Source organism: Cherax quadricarinatus, chromosome 14, assembly GCF_038502225.1.
Source record: "Cherax quadricarinatus isolate ZL_2023a chromosome 14, ASM3850222v1, whole genome shotgun sequence".
Taxonomy (NCBI): domain Eukaryota; kingdom Metazoa; phylum Arthropoda; class Malacostraca; order Decapoda; family Parastacidae; genus Cherax; species Cherax quadricarinatus.
Genome location: NC_091305.1, coordinates 25913609 through 25931216, shown reverse-complemented (window position 1 = coordinate 25931216; position 17608 = coordinate 25913609). Strand labels below are relative to the sequence as shown.

The 17608-nt window shown below is 49.3% G+C and overlaps 1 protein-coding gene across 6 annotated transcripts in view; it reads right to left on the bottom strand.

Moving 5' to 3' along the window:
- Positions 1–17608, bottom strand: part of Ten-a (tenascin accessory) — a 1550399-nt gene that overhangs the window by 26397 nt on the left and 1506394 nt on the right. For all 6 annotated transcript variants that reach the window (XM_070084924.1, XM_070084928.1, XM_070084925.1 and 3 more), the window contains 2 exons: positions 1349–1605; positions 436–605 (listed from right to left, as the gene is read on the bottom strand). In XM_070084924.1, coding sequence (XP_069941025.1) covers positions 436–605; positions 1349–1605 — 427 coding nt within the window. The remainder of the gene's footprint in view (positions 1–435; positions 606–1348; positions 1606–17608) is intronic.

Genomic DNA, 17608 nt, shown 5'->3' with positions numbered 1-17608 from the left:
GACTGAGAGATCCAGGAAAATGTGTAAAACAAATAAGTACATTAAAAATAATTGCGAGAGATAAAGGAAGTAATTCTGCGAATAAACATTTACACAATGATAATTACAAGAACCTGAAGAATAAGACACAAGTGTAACAGTTGGGTATCTCTGTCATTGAAGACGTTACGCCAACCAATAACTTAATCAATCCAATACAGAGTCACTGGTTGACGGAACGTCTCCACAATACACTCAAGCGTTACAGATGCGCCTTATTTATCTGCTTGTCGGTTTTGTAAACTACATAAGAACATAACATAAGAAGGGAAGAACACTGCAGCAGGCCTAGTGCCAGGTCTTTCTCAAACCCAAACCCACTAAATGTATATCGCAACAGCCTAGGAGGAGAGGTCGTCTTTTGTGACTGTGTAATGCAAAGTGACCACGACTTACCTGTCGTAGGTAACGTTGAGGGAGGAGAGGTGGTCACCCAGGGTGAGGGAGGTCGGGTGTCCGTTGTGGTCGTATGTCAGACGTAGTAGCGGCTGACTGGCTCCGTCCGTCAGCGACTCCGTGCGACTGGTGCCATCCCAAGCGCGTCGCAACACCCGAGATCCATTCACCTGTAACGCCATACGACGCGAGCGAAAGTTACTGTGTGTGTACACACTGACCTTGATAAACAAAGTGTAAGACTTTGTTTTACATGGAAGCGGCCACCCTCCCCTTACCCCTCCGTGGAGAGCCATAGTGATGTGTCTGTTTTATGAAAGCTAGCAAGTTACCCACTGGCTCTTGTCCTTATATTTTTTTAGCATAAATCAGAAAACTGAGCTAAAATTATATTTTATTGCATAATTCAACGATTTAGAGCATTTTGAATGCTTTTCCGATAAACCACATGTTCTCGCTAAAATACATAGATTTTCACACTGTACTTATGTGCACCGTATTTATGTACTTTGTACCTATACCCTGTACTTATGTATCCTGCACCTATGTACCCTGCACCTATGTAACCTCTACCTATGTTCCCTGTACCAATGCACCCTGTACCACCTATGTACTCTGTACCATCTGTGTACTCTGAACATATGTACCCTGTTCCTATGTACTCTGTACTTGTTTACGTATGCTGTATCTTTCTTGTACCCGTTATATTTGCTGTACCTCTGTATGAAGTCTGTACCTATTTGTAAACCCAGTACGTGTTCATGTAATATGTATTGGTGTTTGTACCTCTGGCTTTGTCCCTTGATCGCGTGCTCTTACTGTATCCTTGTATAATGAACATTCATTCTTACTGATTAATCTATCAAAGAGAAAAGGACTTAAGACAGCGCCCTAAAGGACGCCTTAAACTCACCAGAAGAACCGTCTCCACCACCCGCTCATTTCTCCGGCGGTCGCCAACGCCGTAGCTGATGGTGAGGGCGTTGGGCGGTCCGGGGGCCATGGCCACTTCATAGCGGTGTATGGCCGGCAGGAGACTGGCCTGTGTGGGCAGTGACACTTCCAGCAGCGGGGACGAGGCGGAGGCCAGGGCTCGGGCGTAGCCGCCCCACGGGAGGTCCTGCCGCCAAGTGCCGTTGGACCACACCCGCAGCTCCGAGCGAACCTCTCCTGAAGGAGCAAGGGAAAAGAAGAATTAAGGTTAAGCGACCTGCTGCTTCTTTCTCTTTTAGGTACTTTGACTACTATAGGTTATTAGCGCCGGTATTTGGGTAAAGTGGGCATTATCAGTCATGAATACTTTCATCCCAAAAATATGTAAAGTGAACTCTCGGAGTATATACACTGAAAGCTATGTACACTCGGTGTATAGTTTACAGAAATGTATCTTAACGCTTTACACTTGCCGTTTGTCCCTGACATAATACCATGGATCAGGCTCTCGTAACACACCTCCACAGGTTTCTTGAGCGAATCATTGTTTCTCATCTTCGTCACCGTTGTCATAGTCCTCCTCTTCGAATATAAATGAGGTAGAGGACTAATGATACCATGGGAAAATGGAGGGGCGGAAAGGCACTGAGGCCTCCTGAAGGAGCACTAGCATAGTCAGGAAGGACCGGAAACAGCACTAGCACTCTCAGGATGGAGGAGTGAAGGAGGGGGTGTTGAGACCTAAAACGATAAAATCACCCTCAAAAGTCAGACAGGAAGGCAGAGCTCGATCTGAGACTTGCCGAAGTATCACTAGCAGGAGAAGAGGGATGAAAGGAAGATGGGAGAGGTGCTGAGGCAACCTGAAGCATCACTAGGAGGGAGATAGGAAGAGAGGGGAAGGGGCGTGAAGAGCCAATCTGCCATGTAAGGGGATCCAGTCTCACTCACCAGAGACGAACTCAACTTCCTGGAATCCCAAGTCCCGGGACACCAAGCCTGTGGGGTTAGGGCGAGTGTGTTGTTGCGAGGAGCGAAGGAGGCAGCAAGAAAGGAAGGAAGAAGGTAGGAAAAAACGATTAAGAAGGGAGAAAGAGGGCAGAACGATGAGGATAAGTATATCAGGTTACCAAGGGAGGGAGCGTGAAGAAAGCTGAGCATCAAATTAAGGAAAAGGGAGCGATGGGGAGGGTGAGGGAGTAGCAATGAATGTAAAGGGTGGCATCGAGGCAACACTTCCACTACACCCATACCTGACATTTCAAAATCAATCACATCCACTAAACTTTTCAGCACACTACCACACCCACATATAACGTTTTAACAAAGCAACAAGCTCGCGTGTAATGTCTCAGCGCACCACCACACCAACACCACCACACCAACACCACCACACCAACACCACAACACCAACACCATCACATCAACACCACCACACCAACACAAAACCTCTGAAGACACAAAAAAAACTGACACCATCCACCACACTTACAATTTCGCAAAGTTTTCACAGTGATATCCAAAAAAAAAAAATCTATGGACCAAATTAGATAATCAATTTCGTAATTAAACCCATGTATTTTTCTTCAAGTTCGACATATCTCACGAGGTTCTCAGAACCACAAGAGATCCAGTCACTAACAAAAAAATTATTCTGAAGTTTATTCACGCCTAAGAATTTATTTTAGAGGAATAAAACAACGTTCGCTATTGAGAAATAAAGAAAAAGGAGAATTATTTTATTATTATTATTAAAGATTCGCCGGTATTCTCCCGGCCCGGACCTTCTCCAGGTGGTAGCCCGGCCTTGGCTCCCTCTTTAGGGAGTGTCTGAGACCTAAGTCTCCCATGGGGGGAGGCACAAGTACCTCCTCATCTTTGGGACCAACTGCCCCCAGGCCTAGCCACAAGCTAGGCCTCTCTGGTCTGCCATCCCCGCCCCAAGGGGACTAATGGGAATGACAGTCTTGTGAGCTGTAAGCTCGGGCTCAGGCACCTACCCTACCCTAGAAGGGCTGGGCATGGTGTCCATGAAAAGGAGAATGTTTAGTTCTCTTTGGGATATTTTTTATATTTTAACATCTTAAAGTTTGAATTAATGTTTGCTAATATATTATTATTATTATTATTATAACTATTATGATTATTATTATTATGATTTTCTATAATATTACCACTTTTATCCTCATTATCTATCACTCTACTCACCATTATCATGTCACTATAATTCTTATAATGGTGAGACAGAGTTCTCCGTCTCCCCCCACCTGGTGCTCCCCCCTCAAGAGAGGACCAGCAACACAGCACATAAGGGGCCGAGTTAGTGAAGGAAGAAATTACGAAGGTTTGACGAAAGAGAAAAAAAATGAAAATTGATCAATTAAGTTGTGAAGCTTGTCAGGAGGAGGAGGAGGAGGAAGAGGAGGAAGAGGAGGACGAGAAGGACGAGGAGAAGGAGGAGGAGGAGGAGGAGGACGAGGAGAGGTAATTGAGTGATTTAACGAGAACGTGAGGGAGGGAGTGTGATAACAAGGAGGATGAGGGATGGAGGATGAAAGGAAGAGAAGGTGAATTTAAGGGATGAATGGTGAGGCCAGTAATGAGGGCGAGGGAGGCCAGTAACGAGGGTGAGGGAGGCCAGTAACGAGGGTGAGGGAGGCCAGTAATGAGGGCGAGGGAGGCCAGTAACGAGGGTGAGGGATGCCAGTAACGAGGGTGAGGGAGGCCAGTAACGAGGGTGAGGGAGGCCAGTAACGAGGGTGAGGGAGGCCAGTAACGAGGGTGAGGGAGGCCAGTAATGAGGGTGAGGGAGGCCAGTAACGAGGGTGAGGGAGGCCAGTAACGAGGGTGAAGGAGGCCAGTAACGAGGGTGAGGGAGGCCAGTAACGAGGGTGAGGGAGGGCAGTAACGAGGGTGAGGGAGGGCAGTAACGAGGATGTGGGAGGGCAGTAACGAGGGTGGGGGAGGGCAGTAACGAGGGTGGGGGAGGGCAGTAACGAGGGTAAGGGAGGCCAGTAACGAGGGTGAGGGAGGCCAGTAACGAGGGTGAGGGAGGGCAGTAACGAGGGTGAGGGAGGGCAGTAACGAGGGTGAGGGAGGGCAGAAACGAGGGTGAGGGAGGGCAGTAACGAGGGTGAGGGAGGGCAGTAACGAGGGTGAGGGAGGGCAGTAACGAGGGTGAGGGAGGGCAGTAACGAGGGTGAGGGAGGGCAGTAACGAGGGTGAGGGAGGGCAGTAACGAGGGTGAGGGAGGCCAGTAACGAGGGTGAGGGAGGGCAGTAACGAGGGTGAGGGAGGGCAGTAACGAGGGTGAGGGAGGGCAGTAACGAGGGTGAGGGAGGGCAGTAACGAGGGTGAGGTAGGGCAGTAACGAGGGTGAGGGAGGGCAGAAACGAGGGTGAGGGAGGGCAGTAACGAGGGTGAGGGAGGCCAGTAACGAGGTTGAGGGAGGGCAGTAACGAGGGTGAGGGAGGGCAGAAACGAGGGTGAGGGAGGGCAGTAACGAGGGTGAGGGAGGGCAGTAACGAGGGTGAGGGAGGGCAGTAACGAGGGTGAGGGAGGCCAGTAACGAGGGTGAGGGAGGCCAGTAACGAGGGTGAAAGAAGGCAGTAACGAGGGTGAGGGAGGCCAGTAACGAGGGTTGGGGAGGGCAGTAACGAGGGTGAGGGAGGACAGTAACGAGGGTGAGGGAGGCAAGTAACGAGGGTGAGGGAGGCCAGTAACGAGGGTGAGTGAGGCCAGTAACGAGGGTGAGGGAGGCCAGTAACGAGGGTGAGGGAGGGCAGTAACGAGGGTGGAGGAGGCCAGTAACGAGTGTGAGGGAGGCCAGTAACGAGGGTGAGGGAGGCCAGTAACGAGGGTGAGGGAGGCAAGTAACGAGGGTGAGGGAGGGCAGTAACGAGGGTGAGGGATGCCAGTAACGAGGGTGAGGGATGGCAGTAACGAGGGTGGGGGAGGCCAGGAACGAGGGTGGGGGAGGAGAGTAACGAGGGTGAGAGAGGGCAGTAACGAGGGTGAGGGAGGGCAGTAACGAGGGTGAGGGAGGCGAGTAACGAGGGTGAGGGAGGCCAGTAACGAGGGTGAGGGAGGGCAGTAACGAGGGTGAGGAAGGGCAGTAACGAGGATGAGGGAGGCCACTAACGAGGGTGAGGGAGGGCAGTAACGAGGGTGGGGGAGGGCAGTAACGAGGGTGAGGGAGGGCAGTAACGAGGATGAGGGAGGCCAGTAACGAGGGTGGGGAAGGCCAGTAACGAGGGTGAGGAAGGGCAGTAACGAGGATGAGGGAGGGCAGTAACGAGGGTGAGGGAGGGCAGTAACGAGGGTGAGGAAGGCCAGTAACGAGGGTGAGTGAGGCCAGTAACGAGGGTGAGGAAGGCCAGTAACGAGGGTGGAGGAGGCCAGTAACGAGGGTGGGGGAGGGCAGTAACGAGGGTGAGAGAGGGCAGTAACGAGGGTGAGGGAGGGCAGGAACGAGTGTGAGGGAGGCCAGTAACGAGGGTGAGGGAGGCCAGTAACGAGGGTGAGGGAGGCCAGTAACGAGGGTGAGGGAGGCCAGTAACGAGGGTGAGGGAGGGCAGTAACGAGGGTGGGGGAGGCCAGTAACGAGGGTGGGGGAGGGTAGTAATGAGGGTGAGAGAGGGCAGTAACGAGGGTGAGGGAGGGCAGTAACGAGGGTGAGGGAGGCCAGTAACGAGGGTGAGGGAGGCCAGTAACGAGGGTGAGGGAGGCCAGTAATGAGGGTGAGGGAGGCCAGTAACGAGGGTGAGGGAGGCCAGTAACGAGGGTGAGGGATGCCAGTAACGAGGGTGAGGGAGGGCAGTAACGAGGGTGGGGGAGGCCAGTAACGAGGGTGGGGGAGGACAGTAACGAGGGTGAGAGAGGGCAGTAACGAGGGTGAGGGAGGGCAGTAACGAGGGTGAGGGAGGCCAGTAACGAGGGTGAGGGAGGACAGTAACGAGGGTGAGGGAGGACAGTAACGAGGGTGAGGGAGGCCAGTAACGAGGGTGAGGGAGGCCAGTAACGAGGGAGGAGGAGGGCAGTAACGAGGGTGAGAGAGGGCAGTAACGAGGGTGAGGGAGGCCAGTAATGAGGGTGAGGGAGGCCAGTAATGAGGGTGAGGGAGGCCAGTAACAAGGGTGAAGGAGGCCAGTAACGAGGGTGAGGGAGGCCAGTAACGAGGGTGAGGGAGGCCGGTAACGAGGGTGAGGGAGGGAAGTAACGAGGGTGAGGGAGGGCAGTAACGAGGGTGAGGGAGGGCAGTAACGAGGTTGAGGGAGGGCAGTAACGAGGGTGAGGGAGGGCAGTAACGAGGGTGAGGGAGGGCAGTAACGAGGGTGAGGAAGGACAGTAACGAGGGTGAGGGAGGGCAGTAACGAGGGTGAGGGAGGCCAGTAACGAGGGTGAGGGAGGGCAGTAACGAAGATGAGGGAGGCCAGTAACGAGGGTGAGGGAGGCAAGTAACGAGGGTGAGGGAGGCCAGTAACGAGGGTGAGGGAGGCCAGTAACGAGGGTGAGGGAGGGCAGTAACGAGGGTGGGGGAGGCCAGTAACGAGGGTGGGGGAGGGCAGTAACGAGGGTGAGGGAGGGCAGTAACGAAGATGAGGGAGGCCAGTAACGAGGGTGAGGGAGGGCAGTAACGAGGGTGAGGGAGGCCAGTAACGAGGGTGAGGGAGGCCAGTAACGAGGGTGAGGGAGGCCAGTAATGAGGGTGAGGGAGGCCAGTAACAAGGGTGAGGGAGGCCAGTAACGAGGGTGAGGGAGGGAAGTAACGAGGGTGAGGGACGGCAGTAACGAGGGTGAGGGAGGCCAGTAACGAGGGTGAGGGAGGGCAGTAACGAGGGTGAGGGAGGCCAGTAACGAGGGTGATGGAGGGCAGTAACGAGGGTGAGGGAGGGCAGTAACGAAGATGAGGGAGGCCATTAACGAGGGTGAGGGATGGTAGTAACGAGGGTGAGGGAGGGCAGTAACGAGGGTGAGGGAGGGCAGTAACGAAGGTGAGGGAGGGCAGTAACGAGGGTGAGGGAGGGCAGTAACGAGGGTGAGGGAGGGCAGTAACGAGGGTGAGGGAGGGCAGTAACGAGGGTGAGGGAGGGCAGTAACGAGGATGAGGGAGGCCAGTAACGAGGGTGAGGGAGGTCAGTAATGAGGGTGAGGGAGGGTGACTGTACAGGAGGGATGAGGGGGGAGTTAAATTTAGGGTGAGGTAGGGAAAGTGAGGGGAAAGCAGGAAATGAGTGATGAGGTTCGAGTAGGAGGGGAGGGTCTTGCCTCCTCCCCTCTGCACCTTCCCCTCCCTCTCTACACCTGCCCTCTCCCCCTATACACCTACCCCTCCAATCTACACCCTCTCCTCCCCTCTACACCTGCCCCTCCCCTCTACACCTTCCCTTCCCTCTCCTCACCTGCCCCTCCCTTCTACACCTGTCCTTCCCCTCTACACCTGCCCTTCCCCTCTACACCTGCTCTTCCCCTCTACGCCTGCCTTTCCCCTCTATACCTGCCCTTAGCATCTATATCTGCCCCGCCCTCTCTACACCTGCCCCTCCCCCTCTAAACCTGCCCCCTTCCCTTTACACCTTCCCCTCCTTCTTTACACCTGCCCCTCCTGTCTGCACCTGCCCCTCCCCATCCACACCCGACCCTCACCTTCTACACCTGTCCGCTCCCCCTCTAAACCTTCCACTTCCCCTCTACACCTTTTCCTCCACTCTACACCTTCCCCCTCCTCCTCTACACCTGCCCCTCCCCTTCACCCTCTACACCTGCCCCCTTCCTCTCTAAACTTGCCCCTTCCCCTCTAAACCTGCCCCTCCACCTCTACACCTGCCCCTCCCCCACTTCACCTGCCACCTCCCCATCTACACCTGCCCCCTCCCCCTATGCACATGCCCCCTCTCCGTCTACACATGTCCCCTCCCCTCTACACCTGCCTCTCGTCTCTACATTTTCCCCTCCCTCTCTACACTTGCAACACCTCCTCTAAACCTGCCCCTTCCCTTTACACCCTCCCCTCTACACCTGCCCCTCCCTCTACTCCTGCCCATCCCCTTTACACCTGCCCTTCCACCTCTACACCTGCCCCTCCAATATACACCTTCCCCTTTCTCTCTACAGATGCCCCGAGATCTCTATACCTGCCCCTCCCCCCTCTTAACCTGCCACCTCCCCTCTACGCCTTCCCCTCCCTCTCTACACCTGCCCCTTCCCCTCTACACCTACCCCTCCCCCTCTACACCTGCCCCTCACCTTTACACCTGCCCCATCCCCCTCTGCACCTGCCCCCTCCCCCTCTGCACCTGCGCTCTCCCCTTTAAACCTGCCCCTTCCCATCTATACCTGCCCCCTCCCCTTCTACACCTGCCCCTCCCCTCTACTCCTGCCCCCTCCCCTGTACACCTGTCCCCTCCCCTCTACACCTGCCCCCTCCCCTCTACACCTGCCCCTCCCCCTCCACACCTGCCTACTTCCCTCTAGACCTGTAACCTTCCCATCTACACCTGCCCCTCCCCCTCTACACCTGCCCCTACCCCTCTACACCTGCCCCTTCCCCTCTACACCTGCCCTTTCCCATCTACACCTGCCTCCTCCCCCTCTACACATGCTCCTCCCCACTACACCTGTCTCCTCCCCTCTACTCCTGCCCTCTCCCCTCTACACATGCCCATCCCCCTCTACACCTGCCCCCTCCCCTCTACACCTGCCGCCTCTCTACATCTGTTCCCTCCCCTCTACACCTGCTGCTCGTCTCTACATTTTCCCCTCCCTCTCTACACCTGCAACACCTCCTCTAAACGTGCCCCTCTCATTTACACCCTCCCCTCCCCTCTACACTTGCTCCTCCCCTCTACACCTGCCCATCCCCTCTACACCTGCCCTTCCCCCTCTACACCTACCTCTCAAATATACACCTTCCCCTCTCTCTCTACAGATGCCCCGCCATCTCTACACCTGCCCCTCCCCCTCTACACCTGCCCCCTCCCCCTCTACACCTCCCCCCTCCCCCTCTACACCTGCCCCTCCCTTCTACACCTGCCCATTCCATTCTACAACTGCCCTCTCCTCCTCTACACCTGTCCTCTCCCCTATACACCCGTGCCCTCCCTCTCTACACCTGCCCCTCCCCTCTACACCTGCCTCCTTCCCTCTACACTTGTCCGCTCCCCGTCTACACCTTCCCCTCACTATCTACACCTGCCCCTTCCCTCTACACCTGCCCACTCACTCTCTACACCTGCCCACTCCCCTCTACACCTGCCCCCTCACCCTCTACACCTGCCCCCTCCCCACTACACCTGTCCCAACCCCTTCTACATTCCCCCTCCCCCTCTACACCTGCCCCCTCCCCTTCTACACCTCCCCACTACCCCTCCCCCCTCCCCCTCTACACCTGCCCCTCCCTTCTACACCTGCCCATTCCATTTTACAACTGCCCTCTCCTCCTCTACACCTGTCCTCTCCCCTATACACCCGTGCCCTCCCTCTCTACACCTGCCCCTCCCCTCTACACCTGCCTCCTTCCCTCTACACTTGTCTCCTCCCCCTCTACACCTTCTCCTCACTATCTACACCTGCCCCTTCCCTCTACACCTGCCCACTCACTCTACACCTGCCCCCTCCCCTCTACACCTGCCCCTCACCCTCTACACCTGCCCCCTCCCCACTACACCTGTCCCAACCCCTTCTACATTTCCCCCTCCCCCTCTACACCTGCCCCCTTTCCCTCTACACCTGTCACGTCCCCCTCTACACCTGCCCCTTCACCCTCTACACCTGCCCCTCCTTTCTACGCCTGCTCTCTCACCCTCTTCACCTGTCCTAACCCCTTCTACACCCTGCCCCCTCCCCCTCTACACCTGCCTCTTTCCCTCTAGACCTGTCCCCTCCCCCTCTACACCTGCCCCCTCCCCTCTACACCTGCCCCCTCACCTTCTACACCTGCCCCTCCCCTCTACACCTGCCCCCTCACCTTCTACACCTGCCCCTCCCCTCTACACCTGCCCCCTCCCCTCTACACCTGCCCCTCTCCTCTACACTCTCATCGCCAGCATCTTCTTCCAGTCTCTCTGGTTCCTCCCTACACCATCATTTTTCTTATGTCTCCATCTACCTTCTTTATTTCCTCTTCACTCTCCTTTTCTTTCCACTCTACACTAACCTCCACACAGTCCTCCCTCCCCTCCATCCCTTCTCCTTCCCCTTTCCACCCCTTCTCCCTCTCTTCCCTCGTTACCCTCCACGCACCCTACCTTCCCTCGCCATCCTTCCTTCTTTCCGTCCTTCACTGGTATCCTGGGTAGATCCTCAAGAGACACTAGAGTGCACTTAACAGACCAAGGTCTGATTACCTCTACTTGTCACCTTGCTGATCCTACCCTTGGGACGTACGTGTGTGTGTGTGTGTGTGTGTGTTTTGAGTTCAAGGAATTACCTAGTTGGCGTTACAGGGTAATTTTTATTTTTAGTCTATTCTTGGGAAGCGCTAAACCCGCAGGGGAAAACAGGAGTCAACCCATGGCAAGAAAAAAGGAATTTCATTGTTTCTTCTCCTTACTGAGAAAGTTCTTCGGGTGCCACTTAGCTATAAGTATCTTTCTATTCGAATGTACAGATTCATCCTCAGCCATAACGTATGAGTCTGTCGATCCACAGGTCAAAATCAACTGCATCTTAAGCTAGAGCATGAGGAAGAAGGAGCACTGCAGTAGGCCTACTGGTCCATGCTAGGCAGATACAGCTGACATCCACCCACATCCACTCATATACTTGTCTATTTTTAAAGTTACACAAGGTTTAACTTCAATGGCGATCCTCGGGAGTTTGCTCCATTAGATGTCCCATACTAATGAAAAGTGTCTGAATGGGACCGTAGACTTTTACAAGTGTACATGAGAGCCCTCAGGAAGGGCGGGCAACAGGCGACCCCCTACAGTCCTAAACGAAATTTCCAGCTGAGAAACTAAATTGCATTCAAGGTATTAGTAATTTTGTAGCAGAGGAATATCTGAGTATATGATCAAGGTTGAAAGGACATTTCCTAGCCCAGACTACCCGACAATTCTGCATAACTGGATTCTTAGTTGAATGCTGCGAGTTAATAAAAATTGGACGTTTTCCTGTGAATCAGTGTATGCACACTATGCTGATTTGTTAAATTTGTTAATTCTCTCGTCTGTTGCTTTAAAATATTCATTTCACACTTGTAACACTAAACTGTAATTATCTTTTCGTCTGTTACTGGTTTAAATATGCAGTTTCCAGTTAACTCGAGTATGCTGAGTTCAAATCTGAAGTCAGAACTGACCAAGCACTTCAGGATTTGTAGTTAATCGTCTTCCGTCTTTGTTTACCAAGATCTCAAATATTTGTGATGGGACGATACTAAAATTTTTGTCGATACCGAAACTGAATTTCTTAGGTCAGTACTGCTGCCGATACAATCCAAATTAGCCGATACCGCCCGGTATCGTTACTTAACGCACCTCTACCGAACACACTGTGCGACTGACGTACGTATATGTTGTTCACCTGCCCTCATCTCCCAGCGGTAATAAAAACACGTGAACATTTCTAACATTGCGAAAAAATACGTAATATGTATTAACTCGGGCGTTCTTTATTGTAACATCAAGCGCGTTGCACGACTGACGTTCGTGCACGCCGTCCACATGTCGTCGTTCGTGCACGTCGTCCACATGTCGTCGTTCGTGCACGTCGTCCACATGTCGTCAGCAATGATCAGAACACGTGGAAAAAAATCGATTTCCATTTTCATCTATCTAAAAATCCCTAAATGTTGAGTTAATTCTGATTTCAGATGAGAAAATCGTCATACACAAATTAGTATGCAAAACAGACATTTTTTTTATCTCGATAAAAAATTTGCTATTGCCCAAAATTATATTTAATCAATTATTTTATTGGTAATAATAGTGACAGACTGCGTAATTATTAGCTTCGTTTAATTAGTCTAATATTCTTGATATTTCATATCATGTTCTAGATGTCGTAATGCTCTTGATGTTTCATGTATTTTTTTTATGTTGCAATGTTCTTGATATTGCAATATTCTTATGTTTCATATTCTTGCTGCTGTAATGTTCTTAATGTTGCAATGTTCTTACGTTTCATGTTCTTGATAGTGCAATGTTATGTTTCAACGTCATGTTCTTGATGATGTAGTGTTCTCAGGGGTTCATGTTATGGTACTGATGTTCCAAGATATCTTTTATATTGCAAGTCGTGTTGCTGGAGTTGCATATCAACATCATCAGGAGTCACATGATCTCATCGTCGACCCGTCCTCATCCCTATATGGCATTCTTCACACCTCACTCACACCTCACACTGTAACCACTGTATTTTAGAAGTGATCAAGATCTCAGGACCGAAACGTTTTCTAATAAATATGTCCTAGTGTTTGCTGACGTGTTTTTCTAAACCACATGATCGAAGTGTATAAGTGGAAGATGGGTATCAATAAAGGGGATATATATAATATCTTGAAGATGTTCCTCCAAGAGAGAACCCGCAATAATGGATTCAAATTAGATAAGTTTAGATTTAGAAAAGATGTAGGAAAGTATTGGTTTGGAAATAGGGTAGTTGAGGAGTGAAAAATTTTACCTAGTTGAGTGATTGAAGCAAAAACTTTGGGTAGTTTCAAGTTTAGGTTTTATAAATATATGAGAGGGGTTGGACATGAGTGGGACTTGTACATGATTAAATTAAGTTATGAGAGCTGATTGTTAGGGTAGCACTGAAAGTGGGTTGGGCAAATATTCTGCTAGTGGGTTGGATTATAAAGGACCTGCCTAGTATGGGCCAACAGGTTTACTGCAGTTTTCCTCCTTAAGAACATAAGAACATAAGAAAGGAGGAACACTGCAGGAGGCCTGTTGGCCCATACTAGGCAGGTCCTTTACAATTCATCCCACTAACAAAACATTTGCCCAACCCAATTTTCAATGCCACCCAAGAAATAAGCTCTGATGTGAAAGTCCCACTCAAATCCAACCCCTCCCACTCATGTACTTATCCAACCTAAATTTGAAACTACCCAAAGTCCTAGCCTCAATAACCCAACTAGGTAGACTGTTCCACTCATCAACTACCCTATTTCCAAACCAATACTTTCCTATGTCCTTTCTAAATCTAAACTTATCCAATTTAAATCCATTACTGCGAGTTCTCTCTTGGAGAGATATCCTCAAGACCTTACTAATATCCCCTTTATTAATACCTAACTTTCACTTATACACTTCGATCAGGTCTCCCCTCATTCTTCGTCTAACAAGTGAATGTAACTTAAGAGTCTTCAATCTTTCTTCATAAGGAAGATTTCTAATGCTATGTATTAATTTAGTCATCCTACGCTGAATGTTTTCTAACGAATTTATGTCCATTCTGTAATATGGAGACCAGAATTGAGCTGCATAATCTAAGTGAGGCCTTACTAATGATGTATAATGCTGCAGTATGACCTCTGGACTTCTGTTGCTTACGCTTCTTGATATAAATCCCAGTAATCTATTTGCCTTATTATGTACGCTTAGGCATTGCTGTCTTGGTTTAAGGTTGCTGCTCACCATAACCCCCAAGTCCTTTTCGCAATCTGTATGGCTAAGTTCTACATCATTTAACTTATAAGTACTAGGGTTATGGGCACTCCCGAGCTTCAGAACCTTGCATTTATCTACATTAAACTGCATCTGCCACTTTTCTGACCAAGAATAGAGTTTGTTTAAATCCTCCTGATGTTCCATAACATCTACGTTTGAATCAATAATCCTACCTATCTTTGTGTCATCGGCGAATTTGCTCATATCACTAGTAATTCCCTCATCAAGATCATTGATATATATTATAAACAACAACGGGCCCAAGACTGATCCCTGTGGAACGCCACTTGTTACAGATCCCCACTCGGATTTAACCCCATTTATGGACACTCTCTGCTTCCTGTCAGTGAGCCATGACTCGATCCACGAGAGCACTTTTCCCCCAGTGCCATGAGCTGCCACTTTCTTTAACAGTCTATGGTGCGGAACTCTATCAAAAGCCTTACTAAAATCTAAGTAAATAATATCAAATTCTTTATCGTGGTCAACAGCCTCAAAAACTTTACTGAAGAAAGTTAATAAATTAGTGAGACAAGACCGGCCTCTCGTGAATCCATGCTGAGTATCATTAATCAAGCTATGCTTATCGAGATGGCTTCTTATAATCTCAGCAATAATTGACTCTAGTAATTTGCCTACAAATGGGGTCAGGCTTATTGGGCGGTAATTTGACGGTAACGACTTGTCCCCTGTTTTAAAAATAGGAATTACATTAGCCATCTTCCACATATCAGACACTACACCTGTTTGAAGAGATAAATTAAAAATATTAGTTAATGGTTCACAGAGTTCCATTTTGCATTCCTAAAGAACCCTTGAAAAAACCTCATCAGGGCCCGGCGACTTATTTTGCTTCAGTCTGTCTATCTGCTTCACAACCATTTCACTAGTGACTGTGATGTTACATAATTTATCTTCTAGCCCACTATAAAAATTAATTACTGGAATATTGTTAGTGTCTTCCTGTGCAAAAACTGAGAGAAAATAATTATTTAAAATCGAGCACATTTCATTCTCTTTGTCAGTAAGATGCCCATAGTTATTTTTAAGGGGGCCTATCATATCTCTAACTTTTGTTCTATAGACCTGGAAAAAAACTTTTTGGGTTAGTTTTAGAATCCCTAGCAACTTTAATTTCATAGTCCCTTTTAGCTTTTCTTATCCCCTTTTTAATGTCCCTCTTAATGTCAATATACTGATTCATAAGATGACCCTCACCTCTTTTGATACGCCTATAAATTCCTTTCTTATGCCCTAGTAGATATTTGAGCTTATTATTCATCCATTTCGGGTCATTTCTATTTGATATAATTTCTTTATATGGGATAAACGTTCTTTGAGCAGCATGTATAGTGTTCAGAAAACTGTCATATTGATAGCTCTCTTCGTTACCCCAGTCAACAGATGATAAGTGTTCTCTAAGCCCATCGTAATCTGCTAAGCGAAAATCTGGGACTGTTACTGAGTTATCGCTACTATCGTACTTCCATTCAATGCTAAATGTAATTGATTTGTGGTCGCTAGTACCCAGTTCCTCTGAAATTTCTAAATTATTAACAAGGGATTCATTGTTTGCCAGAACTAAGTCAAGCAGGTTATTTCCCCTTGTAGGTTCTGTCACAAACTGCTTCAAAAAACAATCCTGAACTACTTCTAAGAAGTCGTATGATTCTAAATTCCCAGTCAAGAAATTCCAATCAATATGACTAAAGTTAAAGTCTCCTAGAATTACTACATTATCGTGCCCTGTGGCTTTAACAATTTCCTCCCATAGTAATCTCCCTTGGTCCCTATCTAAGTTTGGGGGACGGTATATCACGCCTAAAATCAGTTTTTCATGCCCCTCTGAAAATTCTATCCAAACAGACTCTGTATGTGTTACTTCAGACTTGATACCCGTTTTTATGCAACAGTTCAAGCGATCTCGGACATACAGTGCCACCCCACCCCCCTTCCCGATACTTCTATCTACTTGGAACAATTTAAAACCCTGAATGTGACATTCCGCAGGCATGTCCCGACTTTTTGAATTAAACCACGTCTCAGTTAAGGCAAATACATCATTGTTACCTGAACTAGCAACTAATCTCAACTCGTCCATCTTATTCCTAGCACTACGGCTATTAGCATAATAAACATTGAAAGACTCTCCTTTCTCTTTACCCTTCCTGCTCATTTCTGTTTTTCTACTAAACCTATTACTGTCATTATCACCCAGTGTCACTGGCTTTTCAATATCTACCTCGTTCTGCTTATTACTAGTTCCCCTACAACTCATAATATTACTACACTGGGACTTCACTGTTTTCCTGCCAAAACCCATACCACTAACTATTCCTAGTTTAAAGTCCTAACAGCTCCCTCCACTGCAGTTGCCAGTGCTTCCACCCCAAACCTAGATAAGTGAACCCCATCCCTGGCATACATGTCATTTCTGCCATAGAAGAGGTCCCAGTTGTCAATGAATGTTACAGCATTTTCCTTACAGTATTTGTCCAGCCAGCAATTGCCCTGGACAACCATTCATTTTCAACTCCTCTCCTTGGCAAAATACCACATATGACAGGGTTCCCACCCTTCCTCCTAATTATTTCTATTGCTGACCTATACCTACTAATCAGGTCTTCACTCCTACGTCTGCCAACATCGTTGCCTCCAGCACTGAGACAGATAATAGGATTGCTCCCATTACCTCTCATGATGTCATCCAGACGGCTAACAATATCCTCCATCCCAGCCCCAGGAAAGCAAACTCTCTGTCTCCTACTCCTGTCCTTCAAGCAGAACGCCCTATCCATATACCTAACATGGCTATCCCCAACAACAACAATATTCTTACCTTCCTTGGTGTCGTTCGTCGTGACGTTCCCAGTAGTCGACTCACATTCGTCGGGTAGCACTGAGAATGTATTAGATGTTTCCACAACAGTTTCCACGGCAGTCTCTTTTTTCTTCATCGTTTCTACCTTTCCATTCGTCTTCTTGATCGTCAACTTCGTTCCCTGCTGTCCAGCCACTGACCAGTTTCCTTTCTTGACCTGAGGACTCAAAACAGGAGGACTACTACGAATCTTCTTGTTTTCCTCGGTCAGTCGCCTAATCTCCATGTTCGCCATCCTCAATTCTTCCTTAAGCTGTTGGTAAAGTTGCTCAATGGAGGGCATCTTGCTTCAATTCGTAGAGAGCGCGCAAACAGGTCTTCACAGAGCTAAGTACACGTTCTTAATGTAATAGGTAAATGATGAGAGTTAGAGAGGAAGACAAGTGAAGGTAAGTGAAGAGAATAGGCGGGTAAAAGTGACGAATGAGATAAAACGAGTGAAATCTTCATACATAATCAAAGAGGACGTTAAAGGACCATAGTCACGGCTGTGAAGGTTGTCACGGCTGTGAAGGTTGTCACGGCTGTGAAGGTTGTCACGGCTGTGAAGGTTGTCACGGCTGTGAAGGTTGTCACGGCTGTCAAGGTTGTCACGGCTGTGAAGGTTGTCACGGCTGTGAAGGTCGTCACGGCTAAGAGTGAACAAGCAGCTATTCGATTAATAGAGTCGAAACCTGATTGGGTGGTGATGAATTTCATTAGAATGGGGAAAGGGATGTAGTGAGAGAGAGAGAGAGAGAGA